Source organism: Natrix helvetica (genome assembly GCF_964273705.1).
Source record: "Natrix helvetica genome assembly, chromosome: 3".
Lineage (NCBI taxonomy): Eukaryota > Metazoa > Chordata > Lepidosauria > Squamata > Natricidae > Natrix > Natrix helvetica.
Window position 1 is genome coordinate 105,659,917 of NC_138549.1, and position 25,807 is coordinate 105,685,723.

Sequence of the window (25,807 nt, forward strand, 5' to 3'; positions counted from 1 at the left end):
ATAGACAGGCCAGGAAGCAAGCAAGTGAAAAAAATATCCTTGATTAACCTGCATGTAGATTCTGCATATTGCTAAGCTGCAAAATGTGACTTTTCTTAATTTGGCATGCAATAATTATAAGAAAAAGTGACAGACTTTACTAAAAAAAAAAGAAAGAAAATTGTGTGAAACTTTTTTTTTTTTTTTAGAAAGCAGTGGCATGAAAGAACTAGTCAAATTCAGAGGCTGCATCATCTCTTTGGATGAACAATTGATTCTGAACCTGCCACTAACCATGATACAGGAAAATCTAGCCAGACGGTTTCTGATAACTGAAATCAAAGGGAACATCAAGTTATTAAAAGTACTGTGAGTGACACACTGAAATCGGACACACAGATTTTTTGCATTCTGGCAGAGATTAAAGGGAGCTAGGCAACACAGACAATAAAGGAACAGATAAGTATTATAGACACATCTGTAACTAGACCCTAGCAAATAGCAACCCTGAGATCCAAGACAAACTAATACATGAACTTTTAGAGTGTCGGTACAGCAACCCAAAAGACTGAGAAAAAAGGGGCTTTTCCCAGTATTTGAGCTGTGTCTGCAGAGGACATCACATACAGACAGGATTCTGAGCCTACCCACGTTACCTTATTAAAAATATTTTATTAATATGCTTTTCATAGTTTCAACTTTAAGCAAAAAAGTTTCTGGGCTACTTTATGAAATCCTGTTGTATTGCAGAATATAAAGCAAAACAGAGAGTCTGGACAAGATCTTAAGACACCATATAGTCCAGACAAGGCCAACCTGTAGCTTCTCTGAATGTTGCTGAATTTCCAATTCCCCAAAGCCTAACCGGCAAAGGACAAGGAAAAGGTTACCCATAAGCATGAGTTTTGATATCATTGTGATATGATACATTTTAATCATATTGCTTTGTTATTGTTGTAATCATGATGCATTTTAATCATACTTTACTTATTTTAGTTGTTTTTGAGCTTTGTATTAATTTAAGTCACTCTGGAAAAATCTAGTCTTGAAGGCTAATATGCAAAGGTAATAAATTAAAAACTCTGTTGCAACAGTAAGTGTTTATCTACCCACAGACTTCACAAATGAAGAACCTATAAATAAAAAGGTGCATATTTACATGATGCCTTTTGACTGCAACAATCTAATTTTTGTAGCTGCACACTAAAGAACAGTCTATTAGCTTGCTGGGGACAAACAAATGAATTATGGCTTGAGCTATGCATTATAACATTCTATACAGACATTATACCTTCTAAGCAAGCAAAGTTTGGCAATAAAGCACATAAAATCCTAAATATGTACTTCTGGAAAGAATAAATGCAACCTATTTTTAATACATGCACATCTTTCAATAGCATCCTATTGTTGATTACTCCATCCAGCTCTCCAAATGGAGCAGCATCTAATCAAGAGTTTCTTTGGGCTTTTCCATGAGTTAGGAATAGATCATACTGCAGCAGTTTTCATTCTGCTACTGTAACATAAGACAGGTGCTGTTTATATCGCCTTGACAAAAGCAGCTATCATTAAAGTTGCACATTAAATACTACACATACCCTCTTTAAAATCTGTATATTCATTTTCATGATGCTACATTTCCAAGTATGTTCCTTGCTATCTAATAGCGGTATTGAATAGTTTTTAAATTGTACTCTACACACTTCATGCATGCACCTCAATCAAGATAATTTAATCTTTAAAAAATGTCCTTGCAAACACACTGATAATACAAATAACATTTATTTTAAAGGGAAAATTGGGTTTTGACTAGTTTCTTAAAACCTGGTAATATTTTTCTGTCTTTTAAGTATGTTAAAATATATGTAGTGGCTATTTCATTTATCTAACTTCCAAGTTATGGTCTTTAACTGAAAATGTAACATTGTCTCATCTCCATGTGTTTATTTTTATATAAAAATTATAGAGAATATACAGTATCATTAAAATGCATTAAAATGAGTAGCTTGGTTGGCATATTGCACAAGGACATAAATGTGGTTTGGCTTGGGTTTTACGCAATGCACAAACCCATCACAAGAAACTAGCTAAGACCCACAGTTGATTAGTTTGTTTATTAAACTGAACAAAACATAAACCACATTATAGCTTACTGTAATGTCTGAACTCTATTTTTTTACGCAATATTAGCATTTTTTCCAAATGCAATTAAGATATTATGATCACAATTTAAACAAGAGGCCACACCATATTCTTCTACAATATCCTAATTATTTTAGAAACAAAACTAAGTTGGAAACTATAACTTTTGCTTTAAAAATAATAATAACTGGAACTTGATAGGAAAACTATTGTTGAATTGCACTGTCCTTTCCACCCTACCTCTGTATCAGGGGTGAAATCCTCCTGGTTCGGCCCAGTTTGGCTGAACCGGTAGAGACGATTGTCGTTGGTTCTGCAAACTGGTATTAAAAAAAAAAACTTCTGATCGTTGGAAGCTTCCCCATACACACACACTTTTTAAAGCATTCTTCCTGCCTATTCGCCTGAACTGGCAGCAGAAAAATGCTTTAAAAAGTGAAAAAAGGTTGGCCACACCCACCCAGTCACATGACCCACCACCAAGCCACACCCACAGATTCTGTGGCAAAAAAAAAATAGATTTCATCACTGCTCTGTAGTCAATTGATTAAACATTCCTGAACATGTATTATTAAAAAAAAAAAACTGTGGGCCTGGTGAACCCAGAGTGGGATGGCACCTATTAAATGGTTGCTTTGAGTATGTGTTGTCGTTGAGGGGTTATTATTTTATTATTATTATTATTTGTTTTCTACATTGTTCTTTTATTATCTGTAAACAGCCTAGAGTCATGTGGTCTTAATATCTTATTGGTGGCAATAACCTCTCTCAATCTACTTCTTTTATGACATACACAACTTTAGACATTAAGTTAACTCAAAATATTGAAATCATAGCCTTTAAATTCTATTAGTTCAATCATGTATTAAGCCTGATGTCAAATGTTGTATTTCACTGAATCATTATAATTGTTTCCAGAAAGGAATCTAAGGATTGTATTGATTAAGGACTGTATTGATTAATTTAGTCACCTAGAGATAAATGCATTACGCAAAGTTCATTCACCTTCAAAACTACTAGTATTTATTTCAGCTGCAATCCTATGTAAAGCCTGCCCCCATTATTATTTTGGCAAGATAATTCTAGGTCACTACTGCAAGATAACATAACAGCTCAATGGAAATTGCTACGCATGAGTTTTTTTTTAAATCTACCCCATTATCTAAATAACAGAAACCCCCGTGTTTCCCCACCCCTCACACATGCATGGCAGAGGCCCGAAAATCAGTTGGCCAGCGTGAGGCACAGGAACATGTGCCATGGAGCTGAGCTTGGGTGACGGCTCGTGTGCCTGCAGTGAGGACTCTGTGTGCCACCTGTGGCACGCGTGTCATAGGTTCGCCATTACAGACCTAGACATTCTCAACCTACTGGTCAAGTCTTCCATATACAAAATGAATTATTGGATTGAATGGATATTTTCGGTTAACAGTCACTTTGCATATTCTGCATGTTTAAATAGAACGAAGCTTAATAATCACTGGCCTTAAACACAACTCAACTGATGCTAGTTTTTGCTTACAGCAAGGCTAAGAAGTATATAACAACACATATCACATTAAGAGTTTATTTTTTAAAAAAATCCATTGGTTAAAATTTTAATAAGTCTATGATACACAATTTATTAATTTGTTAATCTTCAGAAAATATCAATAAACAAATTCACAGCTATAATGACTTGGTTCCAGAAATCTCCTACCGGAAAATTTTGTTCTGCACACCAAACCATCATTTCCCCCTCATTGCCTATCTCTATACTTGCAGACTTTTGTCATTATTTTATATACCCTTTATGACCCACAAAATGGAAGAAAACCGAAAAAGTGTAAACAAGGAGAGAGAACTTGCCAAATGTAGTCAAGGCTTCAACTTCGAATCGCATTCCCATTTTCATCCTCAATGCCCCTGCACATATTGCAGGCAAATGACTTTAGCAGAAAAGCGTCCTGCTTCTTACGCGAGTTCCAGAACAATTTAATCCCCTGATTTTTATATAACTAATTTGAATGACACCTGTATCTGTCAATTAAACCCATGACTGATTTCAGTCAAGATAAATGTGCTAATAGGGGGTGGAAAGCAAACCACTCATAGCGAGGAAGTGAAAAAATGGAATTGGTGTTTTTAAAACCTAATAATTTACATTGAAATGAGGAAGGAAGGAAGGAAGGAAGACAAGGGGAATACACTCCATGATATTTAAAATGTGTTATCCCTAAAATGTAAAACAGGGGTCTCTGACCCTGGTCCACAGACCGCCACTAGCCCACAGCTCATTGGCAACTGGGCTGCAGAAGTGGCAGGCAAGTGAGGGGAAGCACATGCAACACATGCAAAACTATCCCCTGCCCCTCGCCCCACCACTGCTGCCAGTACATGGAGCTGGAAAGTTTGGGGACCGGTGATATAAAGGAATTGTTAGAGGACAATTTATTTCCTTCTTCCATTTTCCTATTCTTATCTCACCCAACAATGATATATTTAGTTCTGAGGTTAGTAGATCCTTCTGGAGCACCTATCTCAGGAGAAAAATGTTATCCTCAACACTACTAAAAGCCTCTATAGAAGTGTTTGGGTCATACATGACACCAAGCATATTTTGATTGAATCTGTTTGTTGAGTATTTCACAGGAGTGCGCAATGCCTTGGATTCAATTCCAAAAAGGTGTTTTTGGAGCATGTGGAGGTTTTATCATCACACTTGTCTGCAAATCTTTAAAATGTAGATAAACAGCATCAAAATACTGCAATACTCTGTTCTCTATTTTACAAAGACATGGATGATGATTACTCAGTCCACTTTATACAGGAACAGCTGGAGTAACAAATGAAACAGATAAAAAACATTCTGGTCCAAGACTGCCACCTGTGCCTCCAGGAAAAAAGCCAGATCCCAGATATTCTTGAACTAAAAACTGATTTATTCATGACAATGAAATTGCATTAGAATATGCAGGCTTCAGATCATATGAGCTGACCGCCTTAATCACTTCCATTTTATCTGAATTATCTTATACTTTTTCTTATCTACTTCCAAAGAAATGGTGTATTTTAGGGAGGATGGAATAGTTCCTGGATGAGATGAAAATTAAGATACGGAATTAGATGTAATTAATATTCAAAAGACATCATAATACAAATCCATTCTTTTTAAAATTTCATGAAATGTATCCAAAACAGATGAGGAAGCAGATTTTTGAAATCCTAGAAACAAAGTCCTAACTATAAAATAAAATTCCTAATTACTATCTGATTGATATCTGGTTCTCTACTAATGTAATTAAGTAATCCAACAACTAATTCATTTCAATTATTACATTCCAAAGCAGAAGAAATGCTTTGATAAGAGATTTCTCAAAATCTTGTCCATTTTTTTTCAGTTCAGTACAAATCAACACATTAAGCACTGTTATGATGTGGCCTACTTCTTTAAATTTTGACTATGTGAATCTGTAATTTTAGTCAATCATTTTTGTTCACTAATTTGGTTTCATTTGTATGAACAATCTACACAATTTTACCAGGCATTAAATGCAAGTACACAACAGCATGATCTCCATTATGACATCATTGTGCCTTTTCATAGGTAGCCTTTGGTTTCATAGAGTTAAAAAAATTCCAAAGCAATAATTTTGACAACAATTAATATATGCACATTATAGCAATATACCATATAATTTCCTGATCCTCATTCAGCAGTAGCAAAATAAGACAGCTAAGAATCCTAAAAATATACTACAGGTAGAGTACATTTGTTAACTATCTAGGTTATAAATTATAAAGCAAACAAACAAAATTTGCCTTGTTCACATGTACCTCTAAATCATAACATTATTTCTGGCTTGGTGTGATCTTGGTCACTATGATACATTTAATAAACCATGGTTTAAAAATTCTGGTTTAATATGTTGGAACTTTACCATTGTTTGCCTTTAAAAAGGCTGTCCATCCACAACTTATTTGCTTAATCAGCTGAAGAGTTGACTGAACACTTTTATAGGCTTAGTCTTAAAGGTTCTATGACATCAGAAGAGCAGCAAAAGACACAATGAATGCTAAAAGTTTTGCTACACTGTTTTTGAAAAAGAATAATAGAGACTCCACTGCATTGCAAACCCAATTGGAGAGAACAAGAACTAAAACATAGTAGAGACCTCACATTCTTTCTCTAAGCTGTATGATGCATTTGCAAAATTCAATTGACTCCACAGGACCATCGGTTTAGAAACATAGAAAACTGAAGGCAGAAAAAGACCTAGTAGTCCACTGAGTCTGTCTTTTGAGGCATTTTATTGGGGGTGGGGATGTTTGTCAGATGATGGTACATTTGTTTATCCCAAGCATGTTTAAACTCAGTTACTGACGATTGATCCATTACTTCAGTTGGAACTTGGTTCCATATTTCTATTTCTTTAAAGTAATACTTATTAAAATTACTTGTGAACTTCCCTGCTGTCAATTTGAGGTTATGCCTCCATGTTATTGATTTTTGCTTAGTACTGTATTGAAAATGCTGCCTTCTAGAATCTTATTCACACTCTTATTCTATTTGAAGGTTTCAATCATGTCTTCCCTTTCCCTTCTGTTCTTCAGGCTATACATATTCAGTTCCTCGGAACTCTAACATGCTTTTCCCCTTCAGATCTTGTACCATTCTTTTTGCTGCTCATCTTTGGACCTGCCCAATATTATCTTTGACTTTTTTTAAGTGACTGGGCAAAATATTCCAAATGGGTCTGACTAAAGCTCTGTATAGTGGATTGGTGGTGATCTCTCTAGTACTGCATCCTAAAATTTTGTTTGTAATTTCTATGTACCATAGAAAGAAGTCTACTAGCATCAGGCTATTACTGTCATAAATTCGCACATTTCTAATGAGATAATGGGACCTCAGTTGTTCTCCACATTTGTCCTATAGTTCTTTGAGTACAGTTAAAAGAGAAAACATCAACACAAAAGTTATCATCATAGTCCCTCAGTTTAGTTTTACACTTTGATCAAAACAAATGTGAGAATTGTTTATTATTGGGACTTGCTTGAAGAAATGTATCATTCCTAGGCCAAAGGAATATGAATACACACACACACACACACACACACAATTAGGCTTCAGGATGGTTGTTTTCACAAAAAGTAGAATTGTTCTGTTGTTGCCACTGGGAATATTAAATAACCATCCCATAATAATTACTGTCACTGTAAAAGAACTTTCACTTCAGAATCAGAAAAAAGATGACATGGCATCTACTAGAGTCAACTTTCAGGCCTCAATCCAGTGAAACATCCAATCCTGCTGTGTACACCACTGACCACAATAAAGGCTGTGGTTTCTCCCACACTTGCCTTAAATAGATTTAAATTAATGCTATTCATCATTGGATGAAAAAAAGTGGGGGGAGAATATAAAAGTACAGTAACTTAAGAAAGACTGGCCTGGCGAGGGAGATTGGGCAATTTTTATGCTATTGTGCTGGCTTTGTAGCTATAAATCCAATGCATTCCATTCAAAGGCTTTTCTTAAAGTTACACTAGGAACATTCTTTTCGGCCTGATTGGGTCCATCTGCTATTTCAGGATACAGGAAACAGCATTTAAATCATGTGATATTTCTTTTCTGAAAACACCTGGGAGAATTCTAAGAAATATTAAAACCCCAAGATTATACTGCCTGGCTTTATTTGTTTCTGTTTTGGAGAAAGCTCAGTCACATGACTGAATAGGTGCCAACGGTTCATGATATAGCAAATACGCCTAAGTTCCACTACTGTTAGGGTTCAAATTAGCATGAATGCTTACCATCTCAATTACAGCACCAGGGAGAATGCAGTTGTCCTCATCTAAATCCTGCTTCTGTCAACTATAGTCACTGACTCACTGCTAACAGTAGAAACAGAATCCTTTGCTTGCCAGAATAGAAAAAATATCCCTTTCTACGCAGTTTTAGATCAAGCGTTGCAACCTGAAGAGGAATATAAAATCTTTGGCAGTTAAGATTAAAAATCATGCAAATATTTATAGGCGACTCTTCCAAGACAGAGAGTAGATCTTGCAGAATTCCACTCCGAGCCTCCGAGAAACTTGAAGGAAAGGCATCATTGCAGCAATCCTTCCACAGAATTTTATTCAACACTAATTTTCACAGGAGAGACAAGAGTCAGAAGTATGAGAGAGCAGATGATAAGGATTTTCACTGCAAGACTAAGTTAATTCATCACAAAAACTTTGTGATTGCAAGAATCAAGACTGGCTGAAGTGCAAATAATGTAAATAGCTCTTCTATAATTTGTTCCTACAGCTGTTTTCAGATCTCAAGTTGCCAGAGATGAAGGGACAAGATACCTTTAAGTCTCTTTGGGGAGACGATTCTCTGGTATCAGACTCTGCTGAAGTGCTAAACTGCTAAAATCTGAGGATCCTTTTACCTCCCACTAATATCAGTAAAATGTTGGAAACCTATTGTCCAAACTGGAAGAAAGTAAGTGTAATGTAAAAAGCATCTTGCAGTATCAACATGCGTTATAGGTATACTTTGCATTGGTATAAATGTGCACTGAACAAAATGTCTTGAAAAAGCTTTACAACTGAGATTCAAACCCAGATATTAAAATCCTTCTGTTACAACTCGTTGCTTTTGGTACAACTCAGAGAAATATGGATACCCTGCTGTCTCATTCATATTAGGCTTCCTTATATACATGGTAAAGCATAATTAGCCAAATATGTAAGGTGCACAGATATATATCCATATCACAAGGGCAGGTACCTTTTCTGCAGCAACCAAAACATTCCACACATAGAACTTTAATTTACAATTGCTTTCCAGTTCTGCAGAAGATACAAGCACCTATGCTCACCTGCTCATCAGAATATCATAAAGACTTGCTTGCCTGGAACTTATTCAAAATGTTCTGACTATCATATCATATTAAAAATCATGCTCCCTGATTTATTCATTTAGTGTAAACACAGAATCCAAACAATAATTTAAGTTCTGATACAGATAGCCAAAATTACTTGGATCCAGGTTCATTTATGGCAGGGGTGTCCAAACTTGGGAACTTTAAGACTTGTGGACTTCAATTCCCAGAATTCCCCAGCCAGCCGGCTGGGGAATTCTGGGAGTTGAAGTCCACAAGTCTTAAAGTTCCCAAGTTTGGACACCCCTGATTAATGGCATCTGGTTCAGATACTTTGAATAAAACATATTTAATGTTATAGTTTACATTTAAAATGAAATGCAATTATCTTTACTGCGAGTCACATACAATTCTAAAAGGAATTTCTAATTCATTTGGGGAGAAACTAGAAACCTCTGTGATCTTACAGCTGCTTTTTATTAGTACAGAGCAGGTTCCCAATCTGTTACCTTGGCCATCTGGTTAATCAGCAAATCATGGCTAAATGTACTATCATTCAAAGGAATAGCAGTAATAACTAGAAACCAAGGAAAATGCAGCCTGATATAAACAAAGGTTGGTTTCATTTTATTTATAGTAAATAATAAAATAACTGAACAAGGAAAAGAAACTATTATTTAAAAAGATAAATAATTAAGAATTCTCAGTCCCACATTGATGTAGAAATAATATGACAATATTAGAAATATATGAGAAAATAACTTTTTTTCCTGGAAAAATGGATTACAAAGATTTGTAGTAACTATTTTATTTGCAACTTATGGTACAAGTATACCTGCAGAATTGCTGCTGCAAAATGCAAAATGACCTATTACCAGGATGAGTACAAGTAATGTAATTTATATGAGAGGAGTACATTATAAAATTACAAAGCCAAAGTCCTATAACAGTATCCAATATATTTTATTATTGAATATGTATCAGCTTATTTCAGATTAAAGACATAGTCCCATCTAGACACTGATTTATTTCCAGAACAAAATACATTTTCACCATTATCAAAATTAAATTGGCCTTGTAGCTAGTTTTGATTCAGTACTTAATAGCATTAAAATCTATACAAAACAACCTAATTCAAATGTAAAGGGCCTAGCTTTTTCAATGCAGTTTATCATTTCAAAAAACTCCTCCTGAACTTTTAAAAACTATTTTAAAAAATATATAGGTCGCATTTTTAATAAATAAATTGACTATGGAATAAGGCCGTGGAATTTACTTCAGAGTAAAAAAATGAACAGGCTTGTGCTGTTAAAAGTCATAGCCAAAACAAACAATAGACAAAGCCATAGACTATTGTGTGGCCAACAGGACACAGCTTTGCCTACAGGAAAAAGGCTAAAGGGGGGGAGGGGGGAGGGGGGAGGAGAAAAGAAACCCACACAGAAAATCTTTAAACTTTTGCACCGAACCCAATACTTGAGCTAAGAATCACTTTTAACAATGTGATCATGTTAGCTGCCGCAGTAAAAAACAAGGAAGTTCTTGCTTGAGTGCCTCCTAATGAACAAAGGTTAACTTTATCACAAAGGTCAAATGCCTGGTGGCGAAGGTTGTGACCCCAACAACTTAAATGGTGACCTTGCCACGTGCCTAGTATATGGGAGATTCTGATACAGATCATCTGGCTAAAAGACTGGTCATAAATTTACTGGAGACTTATACTCCCACAAAGAAACACAGTTTGCCACAATCATTTCCAACTTGTCATTTGATACTATGGAAGCAGAATCAAGATATATATATAAATTATATATATATTTATATAATTATTTATATACACACACACAAATATCCGTTTATTTAGTTAAGGTGCACAGGAGTTAGCTTCCCCCCCCCCCCTTCTGTACTGTAAAATCAGAATAAGCATTGAGACCTCTGAGCGAATGACTTAGGGTAACTAAAAAAAAATTAGTTACAAAATTGCACTTTCTTGTTACTACATAGGACCAATACTTTTATGATTTAGCCTACTTGGAATAGGACAGTGTGGCTAAATAATTTTAAAAGTTAAGACTGAAAAAAGGTAAAATGTGGAAAAACATAAGATTTTAAAGCAGTCATGGTACGTGAACTTTAAAAAGAAAGGGACAGCTTGTCTAGAAAAGGTTAAGAATTAATTATTTCAGAAGAGTATGAAATAATAATAATAATAATAATAATAATAATAATAATAATAATAATAATAATAATAATAATAATAATATACAAAGTGAAGATATTGAATAGTTTCAGTACATATATGACAAAAATTTTATACAATGTGGATTTCTTTCCATTTCTGATAACAAAAGTTTCCCGCATAAAAATGTTGAGGATTTCTGAATTGCTCTTCAATTCTCACTGCATGAAAGTCAATTTTAGTATTATTTCTTCATTTTATACTGGCAAATTCCTTACCATAATTAATAAGGTTACCACCATTTGGAAACATTTGACAACAATGGATGCCTAAGACTTGTATTAATATTTGCATCTGATGTAAACTGTAAACTGTCACCTATGTATGAGTTGGGTGGATTTGTTTAAACAAACATACATACAAATAAACAAATGCTGGTTTCATTACTACACCTATCCAAGGGCACTTAGCACAAACCTCACTGGTATTCTGGGGTGACAAAGGATTCTGGGAAATATCAGAATAAAGCAGACTTCAAGTACAGGTAGTCCTCGACTTACAACAGCTCATTTAGTGACCATTCAAAGTTACGGCACTGAAAAAGTGACATGACCATTTTTCACACTTACGACTGTTGCAGCATCCTCACGGCAGCGTGATTCACATTCGGATACTTGGCAATTGACTCATTTATGACTGTTGTAGTGTCCTGGGGTCATGCAATCCCCTTCTGACAAGCAGTCAATGGGGAAGCCAGATTCATTTAACAACAGTGTTACTAACCTAGCAGTGAACTGAAGAATGAAAAGTCATAAAACAGGACAAAATTCACTTAACAAATGTTTCACTTCGCAACAAAACTTTTTGGCTCAATCACGGTTGTAAGTCAAGGAATATCTGTACAATCTTTCTTCCTCATTCACAAACAATGAATGTTGCCAGGGATATATTGCATATGAAGATAATAGGTATGCTTTTCATTGTGATTACTGAAATATTTTCCAAAATACGTCATAAAGCATATGATGCAATACCTACATGTAATAAACCATAATATGTGTTTTAAAAGCACGACAAATCTATTTTTATTTATAAAAAAAACCTATAAGTACCACCTGTATTTTATATAGAAACACTGAACTCAAATGAACAAGTCTTGAATAAATTATATGGTTGAATTGTACAATACCTTTAGTTGGTTTTCAAAACAATTGAAAAAGTTATTCAAAATGAGAGTTACCACTCTTCAGCGAAAGCAAAGCACATGAGTTGTAATTAAAATATTACAATATTCTCTTAACATCTATATTGGGAATAAAGGGTTATATTCAGCCTGCTAGCATTCATTGTTTTCTTTTTCCACTTTGTGCATTTTATTTTTGCTAACAATATTATAGTGCAGTTATAGTTTTAGAAAAGGTTTTAAAGCTGTCTGTTTTTTTGCATATTACCAATTAACAACTTTAAATAACTAGACTACCGTGAGAAAAGCATAGCATTTAAAAAACACTTTCAATGAAATATGAATCCTTTAAAAATCAATTTAAAATTTACATTATACACCAAAAAAATGTGCAAAAAGAGTTTGCAATATGGCGTTAACACCAACTTTATTAAATTTCTGTATTTTTAAATCTGTTCTTAATTCATGAATTTTTCCACTCGGCACACTATATATATATATATAGCTATGAACTCTCACAGAGGCCACAATCTATTATAAACATTTGCACTTAATAAAACACAGCCATTATTAGACACATACAAAACACAGATCCCAAATAAAAGTATTAGACTTACAGAATTTTTAAAAAAATCATCTCTTTATGAATATTTTCAGATGCTTCATTAGTCAAAAGTGCACGATAGTTCATATTCAGAGCACACCACTCTGTGTGATTCCATAGAAAAAACCAAAATTGTAACTGCGCATACCAATTATCACAGTAACACTACGACATATAAAGCCGTTAAGAGACACAGGCAACTTCACTTTTGTACAAAACCACCTAAAAGCTAACAATATGCCTCACATTTAAAAAGGCTGCATACAAACACAGATGTATGCATTTAAAGTATTGAGAAATCTATCTCTTTTCCTCTCCATATCTGAACCAAACTGAACTTCTGGTAAAACTAAATTACAATGAGTTGCTTAGAAATATCACTCTGGTGCTTATGTTAGCCTCCAAAAGTCATAAGTAATAACAAACTTCCTCAAAGCAGGCTGCAGAAAAATGTATTATTTTGCATTAAGAATAAAAAAGAATGCATATATCCATTTTCCATCATGCAGCACGGTTAAATTAATACATCATTCTTTAAAATCAATAATATTCTATTTATATAGAGGAATTACTAAGAACATCTTTTAATTTTTCTTCCTTCATTAATCAGAAATTTCTTTAATCCATATATCAATTGGTAAGGCCTCTGTTTTTGCCTACTCCTTTTTAGGTATGCTAATCATTTAAACACTTGACTTATGTAGCATAAATATAGTTTTCATTTCTTTTCTTCGTGGTCAAATTAACACCAAACTAAAAAAAATAATTCTATGAAATACACAACATTCTAATGCCAAGCATTTTCGAAAGGGATTCTAATGAAAATGCTTCAGGTACCTTTGCACATTAGGTCAATAGTGAGAGACACTGTTCTTTCACAATCACTTTTTTTTTTGGTACTATGTTGCAGTTTTACACAATCTATAGCTTCTCCGCTTCTGAGATCATCCGGACCACCGTCAGAGATGCAACAAAGCAACACAGTTTAATTAACCTACATGGTCAGGTGCAAGCATGCCTGGCACTGGAATAACCATGCGGTTAAGTCCTTGCACAACAAACGTATTCAACAGTGGACAACTTTAAATATAGGCACTTACCTGCTGCGTGCACAAAGTATGCCAAATATAAATCGAGTTCCTTAACAGAAACCCCTATGTGATGGGGCTGTACACATAGCCCTGGATTTGAGCATTGTGGGGACTTTACAAGGCGTTCGCCATCAGTACTTTCAAGCGGAATACCTTTAAATAAAATCACCATAACAAGGTCCAGCCTCCAGACCTTATCTGCTTGCCGTAAACAGTCAATTCTTCTCATTTTGCCCTTCTGGTCTGGATTGGAAAGAACACAACAAGGTGGTTTTTTTCCTGTCACAGTTAGAACAAAATCTTCCCGATATTCAGGCCTGATGTCTTTCCGAAGCTTTGCCAAAAGTCTGGATGCCCATTTCTGTTTAACCTCAGGTTTTTCGCTTAGCAATTCATCCTTCACCGCTCTTTCTTCCTCTTTTGACATGCGCTTTTCGTGTTTTTTAAAGTATTTTCGCTTTCTAGCTTGTAAGTTGAACCAGGTGTACGCAAATGCTCGGACATGGGGAAGAAGTGCTTCAATGAAGGGATGAAATTCATCCTGAAAATAATCAAAGTGGGGAAAAAAATTACTACAAGGAAAAGGTGTGAGGTGTGAAGGTTTTATGTCTTCTGAACTGGTGACTGTAACTTACAACTAGGCCAATAACAGAGCAACACCTATATTATGTACAGGCATAAATGTTTCTACATTCTGATAACAAAGGATCAACTTTTTGCTGTCATTCAGTCCCACACACCAAGTGTTGAAAATATTTTGCCATAATAGTGTGAATCACATTTGCTAAAACAAGCAACTTCAATAAAACTCATAGCACTGACTTTGCAGCAAATGTTATTTTGGGTCAGAAAGGTGAGACTCTAAGCTTTAAACAGCTGACTTTACAATAGTTCAATGTAAGTCAATAGGGTAACTCCAAAATCAATTATTTCAAGTCTGCGACAAGACCACTGTAATTTTTATCTATTTTTTTTAAAAAAGGAAGAAGTATATTCTTTCGCTTTTCCCAACACTCTTGTGAATGATGTGACCAACTTGCTTATATCCTTGCCAAATTGGCAAAAATTTTAACTTTTGAAAGTCTGAACATTATCAGCCAATTACCATCTGATATATGATAAAAATATTTTTTTTAATTTAAGATTGAATGTGTGAATGTAACGCAATAGAATGCTAAATAAAATGGAATATATAAAAAGAATTTTACACAAACAAAAAAATAATTTCGACACACAATAAAATATAGAAATCTTTCAACTAAGATTTCTGATCTTTATTTAGGAAACAATAATAGTATAGAAGATATTATGGCTTTAATACATTCTAAGCCACAAATATTTTAAGAAAAAATGAGAAACAGAACTGAAAGGCTAGTGCGTCTTAAAATGCATTATGTATGTATGCATGTATACAAGGGCTTCTACACTTTTAAAAAATATTATGTGAACAATCGTTGCTAATGAAAGCATTATCTACTTTTTCATGTCTTTTATGTGAATTTTTCCTTTTATAAAACCAAAAAGGGATTTTAAACATTTCTCCAATGTCTACCTTACAGTAAGAAACATTGTATTGTAAATATTTAAATAAAGTATCCTTCAATGCTATAAAACGCCACCTGAAATTAGTAACAGTGCCCATTATTGATACATATGCACTTAGTTATAAAACCATATATAGAAAAAATGTGCAATGTAAAAATATGATCATGAAAATGCACTATTTTAAAATATTAGGAGGTCTCTTGCTGAATTTGGGCTTTCTTTGTAAGAAGAGGAAGCGCTCTTGGCATACTAGAAGACAACATGGCCTCCGTCTTGTTCCTAGAAGTATGTGCCCTTCAATACTGAATGTCTACTGTGCAAATGTATACATGCCTATTCAGAAGGAAGTTCTTGTGAATTCATTGAGACTTACTGCCCCTAAGAATGAATAAAATTTGGTGTCTAGATTTTTTAATTCATGTAATTCAGAAAACTAATTCTTAAAATAATTTGATGGGTATTCTTATAAAGGTTATTGTTATGTAATGCTATAGCAATGTCTAAAATTCCTTGATCAAATGCAGGAAATTTCAGAACCAAAAGATAAGGGATAAGAGAGCGCAAAAATACAAAAGTTTCACCAGTTGGATCTTCTGTTATCTTCTAAAAATAATTACCCGCTTTCTACCAACATAATGAAAATATTGATTTGAATTAATTTTCTTCAGAAAATACTTTTCAAAATAATATAAAGTAGATTAAGTGTATTGACTGATTTTGAAGGAAAAAATGTCTTAATATTTATACCGTTTAATACATAATGATTACATGCAACAAAATAACAATTTACATAAATCCCATGAAAAAAACTAAAAAATATATTATATTGACAATTAAATAGCTATATTTTCATAAATTTCCTCTCACATCCAAGCTAGTCACTAACCGGAGCTACAACTGAAATAATTGTGCATAGAACAAAAAAATGTTGAGGCCTTTCTTACATGCATACAATCGTCAACTATAGCAAAAAAAAAAAAAGACAGAGAGAGAGAGAGAGAGAGAGAATATTTGGGAAAGCTTATCGTTCTGCCATACATCTGCAAAATTACCCATCCTAAAATAAAAAGATTACTACTAAATTTTGTGCTTTCTTAAATGCATCTTGATTTTATTTTACAAACGTTTTTACCATTTATTAACTATATGTAGAGTCTCACATTTTGAGTCAATGTTATTGTATAATGAAATCTGGCAATGCTAAATACGATTGAAAAAGGAAGACAATAGCTTAAAAATCTACCTAAAATATTCAAAATCCATCAAATGAGTTTCTCGTAATGATATAATTAAAGAGATTCCCCATTGCTGGTATAAGTAATGCTATCTAGATTGGCTTCCGCCAAACAGTGTATGAAAGATCAATTGTTCAAGAAGGACCTGTCTACTCTATAATATATTATTTTTTAAAAAATAAGGAATATTATTATACAGTATAACTAAAACAAATTATTCCTTTCCAGGTTTGCCAGAAAATTTAAGAACATTTAGATGTGGGTCAGAATTACTTAAAAATTAAAAGTCACAACTACCACAAAAAGAAAAAGAAAAAAGACAGGTATGCATGCTTTTCTTTTAAAGTTGAAATTATAGGTAAAAGTTCTATAACATTAAATGAAGAGTGTTTTTTTATATATCACATGATCCCATTTATAACTTCCAGATTGGCAGAAGAGGAAACTAACAAAAGTGAGTTTATAATACTTTTTATGGTTCACAGCTATGGGTTCTTAATAACACTTTGCCACAACTATACAGATACATTTGAATTATTTAACAAAAAACTTGTTAACGTATATTTGAACATGGAATATACAACACAGAAGCCAAGCATACATATTTAAGTAAAAACATACTACAGCAATATTTAGAAACAATTCACTGATCTGCTCCACTTGAAACTTTGCCAGATTTATAAACTTTCACAGCATTAATATTTCCATTGTCCATAAATTTACATAATAATCTGTACATCTAGAATAAGCTGCTACAATAAAGTCAAAACAGTATATAATAAACAGCAAATAGATAATTTCTCCTATATTACAGAGTAAATGTAGAAATCCCCTTATTGTATTCTAATGTTCCAGCACTGTGGATGGGTGTTCATTCAAATTTAAAGAAAACAACCTGTGAAGCTAAACCTTTCTTAATTTTGAAATCTTTTGGTCCAAAGCAATCAGGTTCCATGTGTACAACTTTTTGAACGGATTCTATAAAGATGTCTCTGAATCTCTAAACATTTCCAAACCTACTATGAGATTGGAAAGCAACATGCCACAAAGTAACTCTTAGGTTAAGGACCAAGGTACAAAAAAATATATCTGGAAACTTATAAATGTGTAGCAAGGCCTAATAAAATAAGAGTCCTGTCCCTTCTTGTGGGAGGTGGGGACCGAGAACATTTTATTGGTATTTAAAATAAAAATATATTATCTATTTTAAGCAAGTAAACAAGTAGAAAATAGATCTGACTTGAGTTTTCTTTGAGACATAAAACTTCTGAAAAAGTTGGCTTTGAAAAATTCACCCTCAAAATGCAGTATCAGTTATCTTCTACATATAATCAATGTAGTCAATACAGTTTAATGGCATTGTGTAGTACTTTTGGTTTGATACATTTTTATAAATAAATGTATTCTTTGGCTCTAGGTGACAGCTTTTGTGAATCACTGGGTACAATTTTTCCAAGTTATTCATTCCTAAATTTCTATTGGGTTCATTTGGAACATGTATTGTTCATTCTTCCTTCTTTCCGGTGTTTTAAAGATGTTCTCAGTGCTCAATTCCAAACCACTCTTTTCATCACCGTTTAGTAACTAAAGTATGCAAGTGGTTTTTTTTTCCCCTGTGGGGGCCAGAAGTGCTGAAATGGCAATGGAAGAAACTACATAATTTCCCTAGGAACTTTTCCGGTTTCACTGTTCAGAATGGGAAACACCAAAGGTCTAACAAAGATTATCAGTTAAAACAAGAGGAGCCGAGCAATGTAATTTGCTAAAACCATCAGCAGAAATGCAAGTTATTTTTTCTGATTTTTAAATCGTGGCAACTCATCTCAGAAGGAGCATGGATAGGGTAGTGTGGGAATGTTGCCAAAAAATCTGGCGCTGCATGAGAGTTTTCTTTGGGGGGGGGCAAAGCGCTAGGGGGTGGGTGGAAGTTGTGTAGGGAGTTAGAAAAGTTGCCGAATTCCTAAAGTTCAGAGTTTCCCAGAAAGATCTGCCTGGATAGTATTTAGGCGTCATCCGCACAACTCTTCAAATTTCAAAGTAATGCAATCAGGAGATCTGGGGAGGCGCGAAGTGGGCTGGAGACCCACTTGGAAGGATTTGTAATCCACGAGGAACTTCGCTCATATGCAAACAAAAGGGACCCAGCAACTTTCTCCAAGCAGCAACTCCCTTCCCCGCCTCCTTCTTTCCCCGGGCAGGACATTACAACAAACCTAATTTCCCAAAGGAAACAACCCTAGGCAAAATATGACACCCGAGCAAGTGACAAGCGTTAGAGGCAGCCAGGAAGGGCAGATCTGACTGGGGATGGAGAACCCTGCTTCAACCGCCTTGCGAGAGGCTGCAGGAGACTCCGAAGCTCCCGAACTGGGCCGTGCAGGAGAGTAACGGAACGGATTGCAGAACTGCGGCCGCTGCAGCTAGCGCGGTGCGCAATGTGGATTCCTTAAAGCTCTTAAGTTCTCCCATCAAAGCGCGGTGCAATGTACGGGAGGGAAAGTTAGAGGCTTAGGTGCAATGCATCTCTCCAGACCTCCGGTTCCGACCAGGACCGGAGCAGACGTTGCGTGCTGCGTACGGGCAAAGGCTGAACCCCCAAAGCTGCCGAACACATTACACGCTATACCCAACACAAAAGTGCGCGAGGACTTTATGGAGAAAAAGCAATGCAGCTCCAGCAGTCCGGGAGGCGGGGAAAAGAATACACGCAGCACGCAATTACTTAATGCTACACTTTAAAAAACAACACACAAAGCATCTAATTGTATCTGAATTGCGTTTGTTCCACGCTCTTCCGTTTCGGAAGCACAAACAGTAAGTATTGATTTCAGATGACCAAGCATGTAATGGGTTGCGAGGCTGCTAAACACGTGCAGATCGTCCTAAACACCCACATACGCAGACATCCACACCGCATTTCGCTACGGACCCTCCCCACTGCCGAGAGGCACCCGCTTTTTCTCCAACACAAAAAAGCTCGCATATTCCCATATCAATTAAATAAAAACCTTAATAACAAGGCGCCATTAGCCATGTGTCTATACAAATGGCCGAGCCAGAGCAAGAATGTAACCTCGCGGAAAAGAAAGTTACTTTCCGCAAGCTGGATCTCACCCTCCCGCCCTCGACGCGCGCCCCCCCCTCCGCAACGCTCAGACGAACCTCCCGCAATCCCCCCCTCCGCCATTCCCCTCCCCCCCGATTCAATCCGAAGAGCTTCTTACCTGGGTAAGGCAGAGAGGAGAGTACATGGTTGCTGTGGGGGGGTTTGTGGCTTGGAGGTGTGTGAGTGAGAGGGGGAGAGAGAGAGAGAGGGAAGGGGAGAGAGAGAGAGAAAGGGAGGGGGAGGAATAGAAAGAGGGAGAGAGAAAGAGAGAGAGAAGAAAAAAAAGAAAGGGGGAAGAACCGAGCCTGCTTCTTGCTTTCACATTTCCAACTCTGCTAAACTGCAGCCAGCGCTGATCAGCTCCATGAGCTGAACTTTAACCCCGCCTAGAGTTTCCCTACACTACACACTATACATGTCTACTGTATCCAGGCGTTAAAGGCATAGTGCACACTTCCCCCCCACCCTCCCCACGCTTCCAGCGACAGCAGCAGCAGCAGCAGTAGAAAGCCTCGGGCTCCAGCTTCTCCGGGTGCCTGCCAGCGTGCCTCCAGCCAGCTTCTGCTCCGCTCTGCACCGCTCCGCAGCAGCAGCAGCAGCAGCAACAGCTCGCTCGCTGCCTTGCCCGGGGGAGGGGGGCTGCAGTGCTACTGCTCGGCCAGCCCTCCCTATCCCAGATCCCCGTGCTCAGTGTATTACTGGGAACGCAATTAGGAGCCGCTTGTATGTCGGGCTCCCGAGCGGCTATAGGCTATGCAGGATCTGCTTAAGCAACCCAAACTTCTTTTTGGCATTTCGCTCTCTCTCTCTCTCTCTCGCCCACCCCACCCCCCGGCTCCCATGCGCACACACGTCTTTTTCCCCCTTCCCTCCTTCTTCTCTTTCCGAAGGATTTCGAACTAAACTTTCTACCGCTCATCTCCTGCAGAGATTTTTCTGCCCGGAAGAACCATTTATAAGCCTGGTGGTTGCAATGCCTTTCCAGAGCAATCAGCTCTCTCTCTCTCGCTCTCTCTCTATCTCTATCTATCTATACACACACACACTTAAAAATGTATATAATTCTAAATAGGTGCTATCTTGAACACGCTCCTCCAAGTATCATAATTGTGTTCTTTGGGTGCCGAAAACTGCATTTCCCCCCAAGAATTTTCTGCCTAAGTGAAATTCTTTGGGGTTTTAAAGGTTATTTTCTTTAACTAATAAAGATAACAATGCATTTACCTAAGCATGCTGACATTCATTGACCTATATGGCTCATTTGACAAAAGATCGTGGTAAAGATCCTGGTGGGGAGTTCAACATCAAGCCATACTTTCCAGCTATTCTCATGAATGTCCATGCTTGTTTGTTTCTAGTTTGAAAAATGTTAAAACTTTGCTGCTTTTACTAACAATGCAGAACTTAATGACTGCATTGCAACCCACAAGAAGAAAGCACAGTATTTACTACTTAAAAGTGATTAAACTAAGAATCCAGCCTTCCGTCCTTTATTTATCATAATGCATTGTTCTGGCACAAGAAAAGCTTTGGTTTTGGGGGTTTGGAAAATTGCCAGCCAGCCAGCATTTTCTTGCCCTGAACTTTATATTTTCTTTCCAGTCTTACTAAATCTAGTAAGTGGAGTCCTTTCTGATCTTCTTTCCATTTCCCAAAAGAAACAGCAGCCTTCAGACACTTGACAGATCCATAACCATTCATTAAAAAAGGGAAGAGGATACCACAAGACATACCACATTCTACTTGCCAGCCTTCCTTTATGGAGCTTAGATTTAGGCGCCTTGAAAGTTTAAAATGTTAGACTTTTAAAAAGGGGGGGAGGAAAACTTTTAAAAGTCTATTGGAGGGATAAGGCCTATGTTATTATATTATTTGATTCCTTTTGAATGTTTCACTCAAATCTTATCATTTGTAGGCTGCAGAGAGTTGATTTCAGAGAAAGCTTTACTTTCCAGTCCAACTTTCTTAATAACAAAAAAAGAGTGGCCAAGATACCTTTGATTAACATAAAGCCATGGAGAGAAATTTAATGGGATTTCTTCATTTTCCAAGTTTCCTGGACAGGATTTTCTGGTTGACAAAACTTGCTTAGATCAAAAATACTGAGAAAAAACAACTCAAATACCATGAAAATACCACTTTTATTGCTTTCCATATGCTCCAAATGTGGTTTGCCCTCCTTTTTTTCCTCAGAACTCAAGAGAGCTTGCTGGTCCAGAGAACATTTTTCTTTTCTCTGCTGTGTATCCCAGATGTAGATTAGGTGTAGTTTCTGCTGCTTGCCACAACCAATCCAGTTTAAGGCTATTCACAGTCCCTACACCAGACACTACACACAGGTTTTGGCATGAAAGGGGCACTACAGCCACAAATACTTCCAAAGCGGTGTCTGTGGTGGCAAGGGGAAGCTGAAACCTTTACCCATGGCGGTGAATGTGCCCCATTGGTTAGCCACAGACTGACAGCTTGGCACCAGTTGCCAGAGCTTTCCTGATAGCAGTCCAGTAGTTGTGTGAACTGGGCAGACAAGTTAAGTAAGGCACCGGGTTTAATGAGACTACTGAGTTTATTTTGTTGAACAGAGACCACAAAAACTATTCTTTTTTTTTTAAGGGTTTAATACCTTTTTTTCAAGGGAGGGGTGTATGGACGGATAACATTCCTGTTTTCTATTGTGATTGTCCATTTCACAAACTCTCCCCCTTTCCCCCACATTAGATACCCCAGCTCTTTCATTCTGTATAACTTAAGCCAGATTTTTTTTTTGCTCCAATTTCTCCTCATGGAGGAAGAGGAAGGGGGTCAAAGAAGGAATCGGTGAGGCCCCGGCTGTCCTTCCCTCGCTGCCAAGCAGTTTTGCTCTACGACTTCCAGCTCTTTGTGGTTAGCAATATTATCTTAAGTAACTTTTGGCGCCCTTCGTAAGACTTTTGGACGCGGGATGTTGGTTTGCGCCCTCTAGGCAGACGTTGCATCCAAGTTCAGCGCCGAGCCGTTCACATCCGCTCCCTCCTCGCCTTCCCCTCCCCCGCCCGCAAAACCTACACAAAAATGCCCTCAGAGGAGCGCGCGCTCCTCCTCCCTCTTCCTCACATAACCCACACCAACACAGTGGAGCTAGTGAAAAATCGAGGAGGGGGAGGCACAAATAATAAAGCCTAAGCGTAAATCTTTCTCCCCCCCCCCCCCAACCTCCAGCCTCCCATAGGAGGCAGAGAGGTACAAAAAGAAAACCGTATGAAATCTTTCTCCGGGGAGGTTTCTCTCGCGGAGGGTGGAGGGAGAAGCCCCCCAAACCCTAAATGTGTGTGCGCGTTTGTGTGGCTCTGCCTAAAAGCTTGGAAAGCCAAGGCGGGGGGGGGGGGGGCTAAAGTATATCTAAAGGAGACCTCTCCATTACAAACCCAGGACAAAAATCTCACTCGAGCCAGTACGTCTCCCTTGAAAATGGGAAGTTTTGAAAAGCGCTATAGGCTGCTACCGTGAAATGGTATATGTCTCTGTGAAAAGACTTTCTGCCATGATCCCTGCTATCCATATTGTACCTGGCACGCTGCCCGGCATTGCATTTACAATGTTTTATTTGCAGAAACTTTTACCTCGCCAGCCTCTGTGAAATCCTCTTAGATATATAAATTACGTTGCGAAGGGTTCACTTATACGGACCATCTTGAATATATATTAAGGAGAAGCTTAACGGGAAATTGCATTAATATGATTTAAAAACTCCGAGGCTGGGATGTTTCAAACCACTTCCTCGAGATGAGCTAGCTGGTCGACCGAAAAGGAAGCTACTCCGGAGTAGGATGACTTCAAAGTCAGAATTAATGGTGGATTTTAACGCCATTCCCTCCTCCTTCTCCATGCCATAATTTTTATTTTAAACCAAGTGTTCCTATGCAAACAGACACATTTATTTTTTAAAAAGTCTCTTAGGGCCAAGGAGACAATACTTTGCACCCAATAGGTACAACTCTTCTTCTGTCAGTTCAGCACAAATACCCAGGACTTCTGTGGGACTTTGGTCCCACTAAATTTTCAACCTTGAGGATTCTGTCAGCTATCAAGTATGTCCAAAAAAGTGTGCGGAGACCCTGCCTACACCACTGAACCAGGCAATTATTTTTCTCAAGGAAACTCCTACTGGAAGTCCAGCTGAGTTCAAGGTATATTTCCTTAGGCAGCTTTCAAGATTTACAACAAGGGGTCTACATCTTATCTCCAAGGCCAGGAGTAGTCTTCAATTTGGTCTCTCCTTAAAGGTGGGATTCTGGAACAATAGTGGATGTGAAGATGGATGTGCAAGTGAACATGAATAGGTACAATATGATCCTTCTTGTCCAATGCTGGAGGGAATGTAAGTAAGGAGATCTTACATTCCCCCCAGCATTGGACAAGAAGGATCGTATTGTACCTATTCATGTTCACTTGCACATCCATCTTCACATCCACTCATTTTTCCCAGTCCTTTACAAGACTTACCATTTCCATTTTTTTCTTACCCACTTGCCCACTTTTTCTGCCCCATGATTTAAACTAGATGCAGGTGTGTATGTAACATTGGAGATTAACAAGAGTTAAGTATCCGTGTTGGGCTGGACCTTGCCATTATTGCTTCAATGAAAAATGGGAAAACACCTTCCCAATGCATGCATATAGGATAATCATTAAAATAGGTAGAGGAAGAAAAAGTTTATGGCCCATGTTAACACACAACAAGTTGAGCAAAGGTCCTGATTCATTCCTGATCATACTTCCTTCCAGAAATCAGAGTGCTATAATTCTGTGTTGTACTCTGGACTCCTCCAGAAAGTGAATTATATTCTGAGATGCCATGAGCACAGTCTTGGGTTTACAGTACCATAGACCTGAGTACTCAGAATAAAGTTGGAAGTTACAACAGCACTGCAAAAAGTGACTTATTTATTTATTTTTCATATTTACGACCCTTGTAGCATCTCCATGGTTATGTGATGAAAATGTGGATGCTTGACAGCTGACTCACAGTTATGATGGTTGCAGTGTCCTGGAGTCATGTGATCCCCTTTTGCAACTTTCTGATAAGCAGTCAATGGGGAAACCAGATTCAATTAACTACTAAGTTAAATGTTACTAATTTGTGTTACTAAGTTAAGCTAAGTTGTGTTACTAAGTTAAGTGTTACTAATTTAACAACTGCAGTGATCCGCTTAACAAATGTGCCCAGATAAGTTGTAAACTGGGATAAAACTCAACTTAGCAAATGTCTCACTTAACAACAGAAATTGTGGTCATAAATTGAGGATTACCTGTACAAGCTTTTAAGTATAATGATGCACAAGGGATGGGGGGCTTAGTCATATCGATCCCCTTCCCCTCCTAAGAATTATACTCCAATGACAGCTACTATAAATAAGAGACGAGGCGAGTGGAATAATGCCAGTCTTTCAAGTACACCAGCGCATGTAATGTAGCTCAGTATTTTCTCTAGGAAAAACAAACCATCCTCTTTTTATTGTTAAGGATTCTTGAATATCCAAGTAGTTGGATGTACCGATTCGACCATTTTTAGCTAACCTCCCGCTCCCGAACGGGGAAGAAACTTCAGAGAATACGGGAGGAGGATTATAACTAACTCCGCTCTTCTCTCTCTCCCCCCCCCCGCCTTCTCCCACTTGGGATATTTCGAACGTTACCACATCCAAGCTGCTCTCTGATTGGACCGCGCTGGAGTCCATCACAAAGCTTTACTACATTGATTAGAGAACGCGCTTGTCAATTACATCCCAAGTCTAGACACTTCCTTTTGTGCTAGCCTGGCTGCCGATCCCAGACGTCTTTTAACAGAGCACGTACTTTTCGGGGAGAGGGGAGGGGCGGGGGCAACGAGCAAGCGCTATGAAGCAA

General features: G+C 37.1%; 1 protein-coding gene across 4 annotated transcripts in view; it reads right to left on the reverse strand.

The window, feature by feature from the left end:
* The window catches only part of NFIA (nuclear factor I A), a 328,546-nt gene extending 308,170 nt beyond the window's left edge, over positions 1 to 20,376 (reverse strand). Inside the window, exons 1-2 of one of the 4 annotated variants that reach the window (XM_081949314.1) lie at positions 20,040 to 20,372; positions 14,045 to 14,576 (exon numbers count right to left, since the gene is read on the reverse strand). In XM_081949314.1, coding sequence (XP_081805440.1) covers positions 14,045 to 14,576; positions 20,040 to 20,066 — 559 coding nt within the window. In that variant the 5' untranslated portion in view covers positions 20,067 to 20,372. Of the gene's footprint in view, positions 1 to 14,044; positions 14,577 to 20,039 lie in introns of all 4 variants that reach the window. The other 3 variants (XM_081949313.1, XM_081949312.1, XM_081949311.1) reach the window with 3 other exon arrangements.
* Positions 20,377 to 25,807: the final 5,431 nt, after the last annotated feature.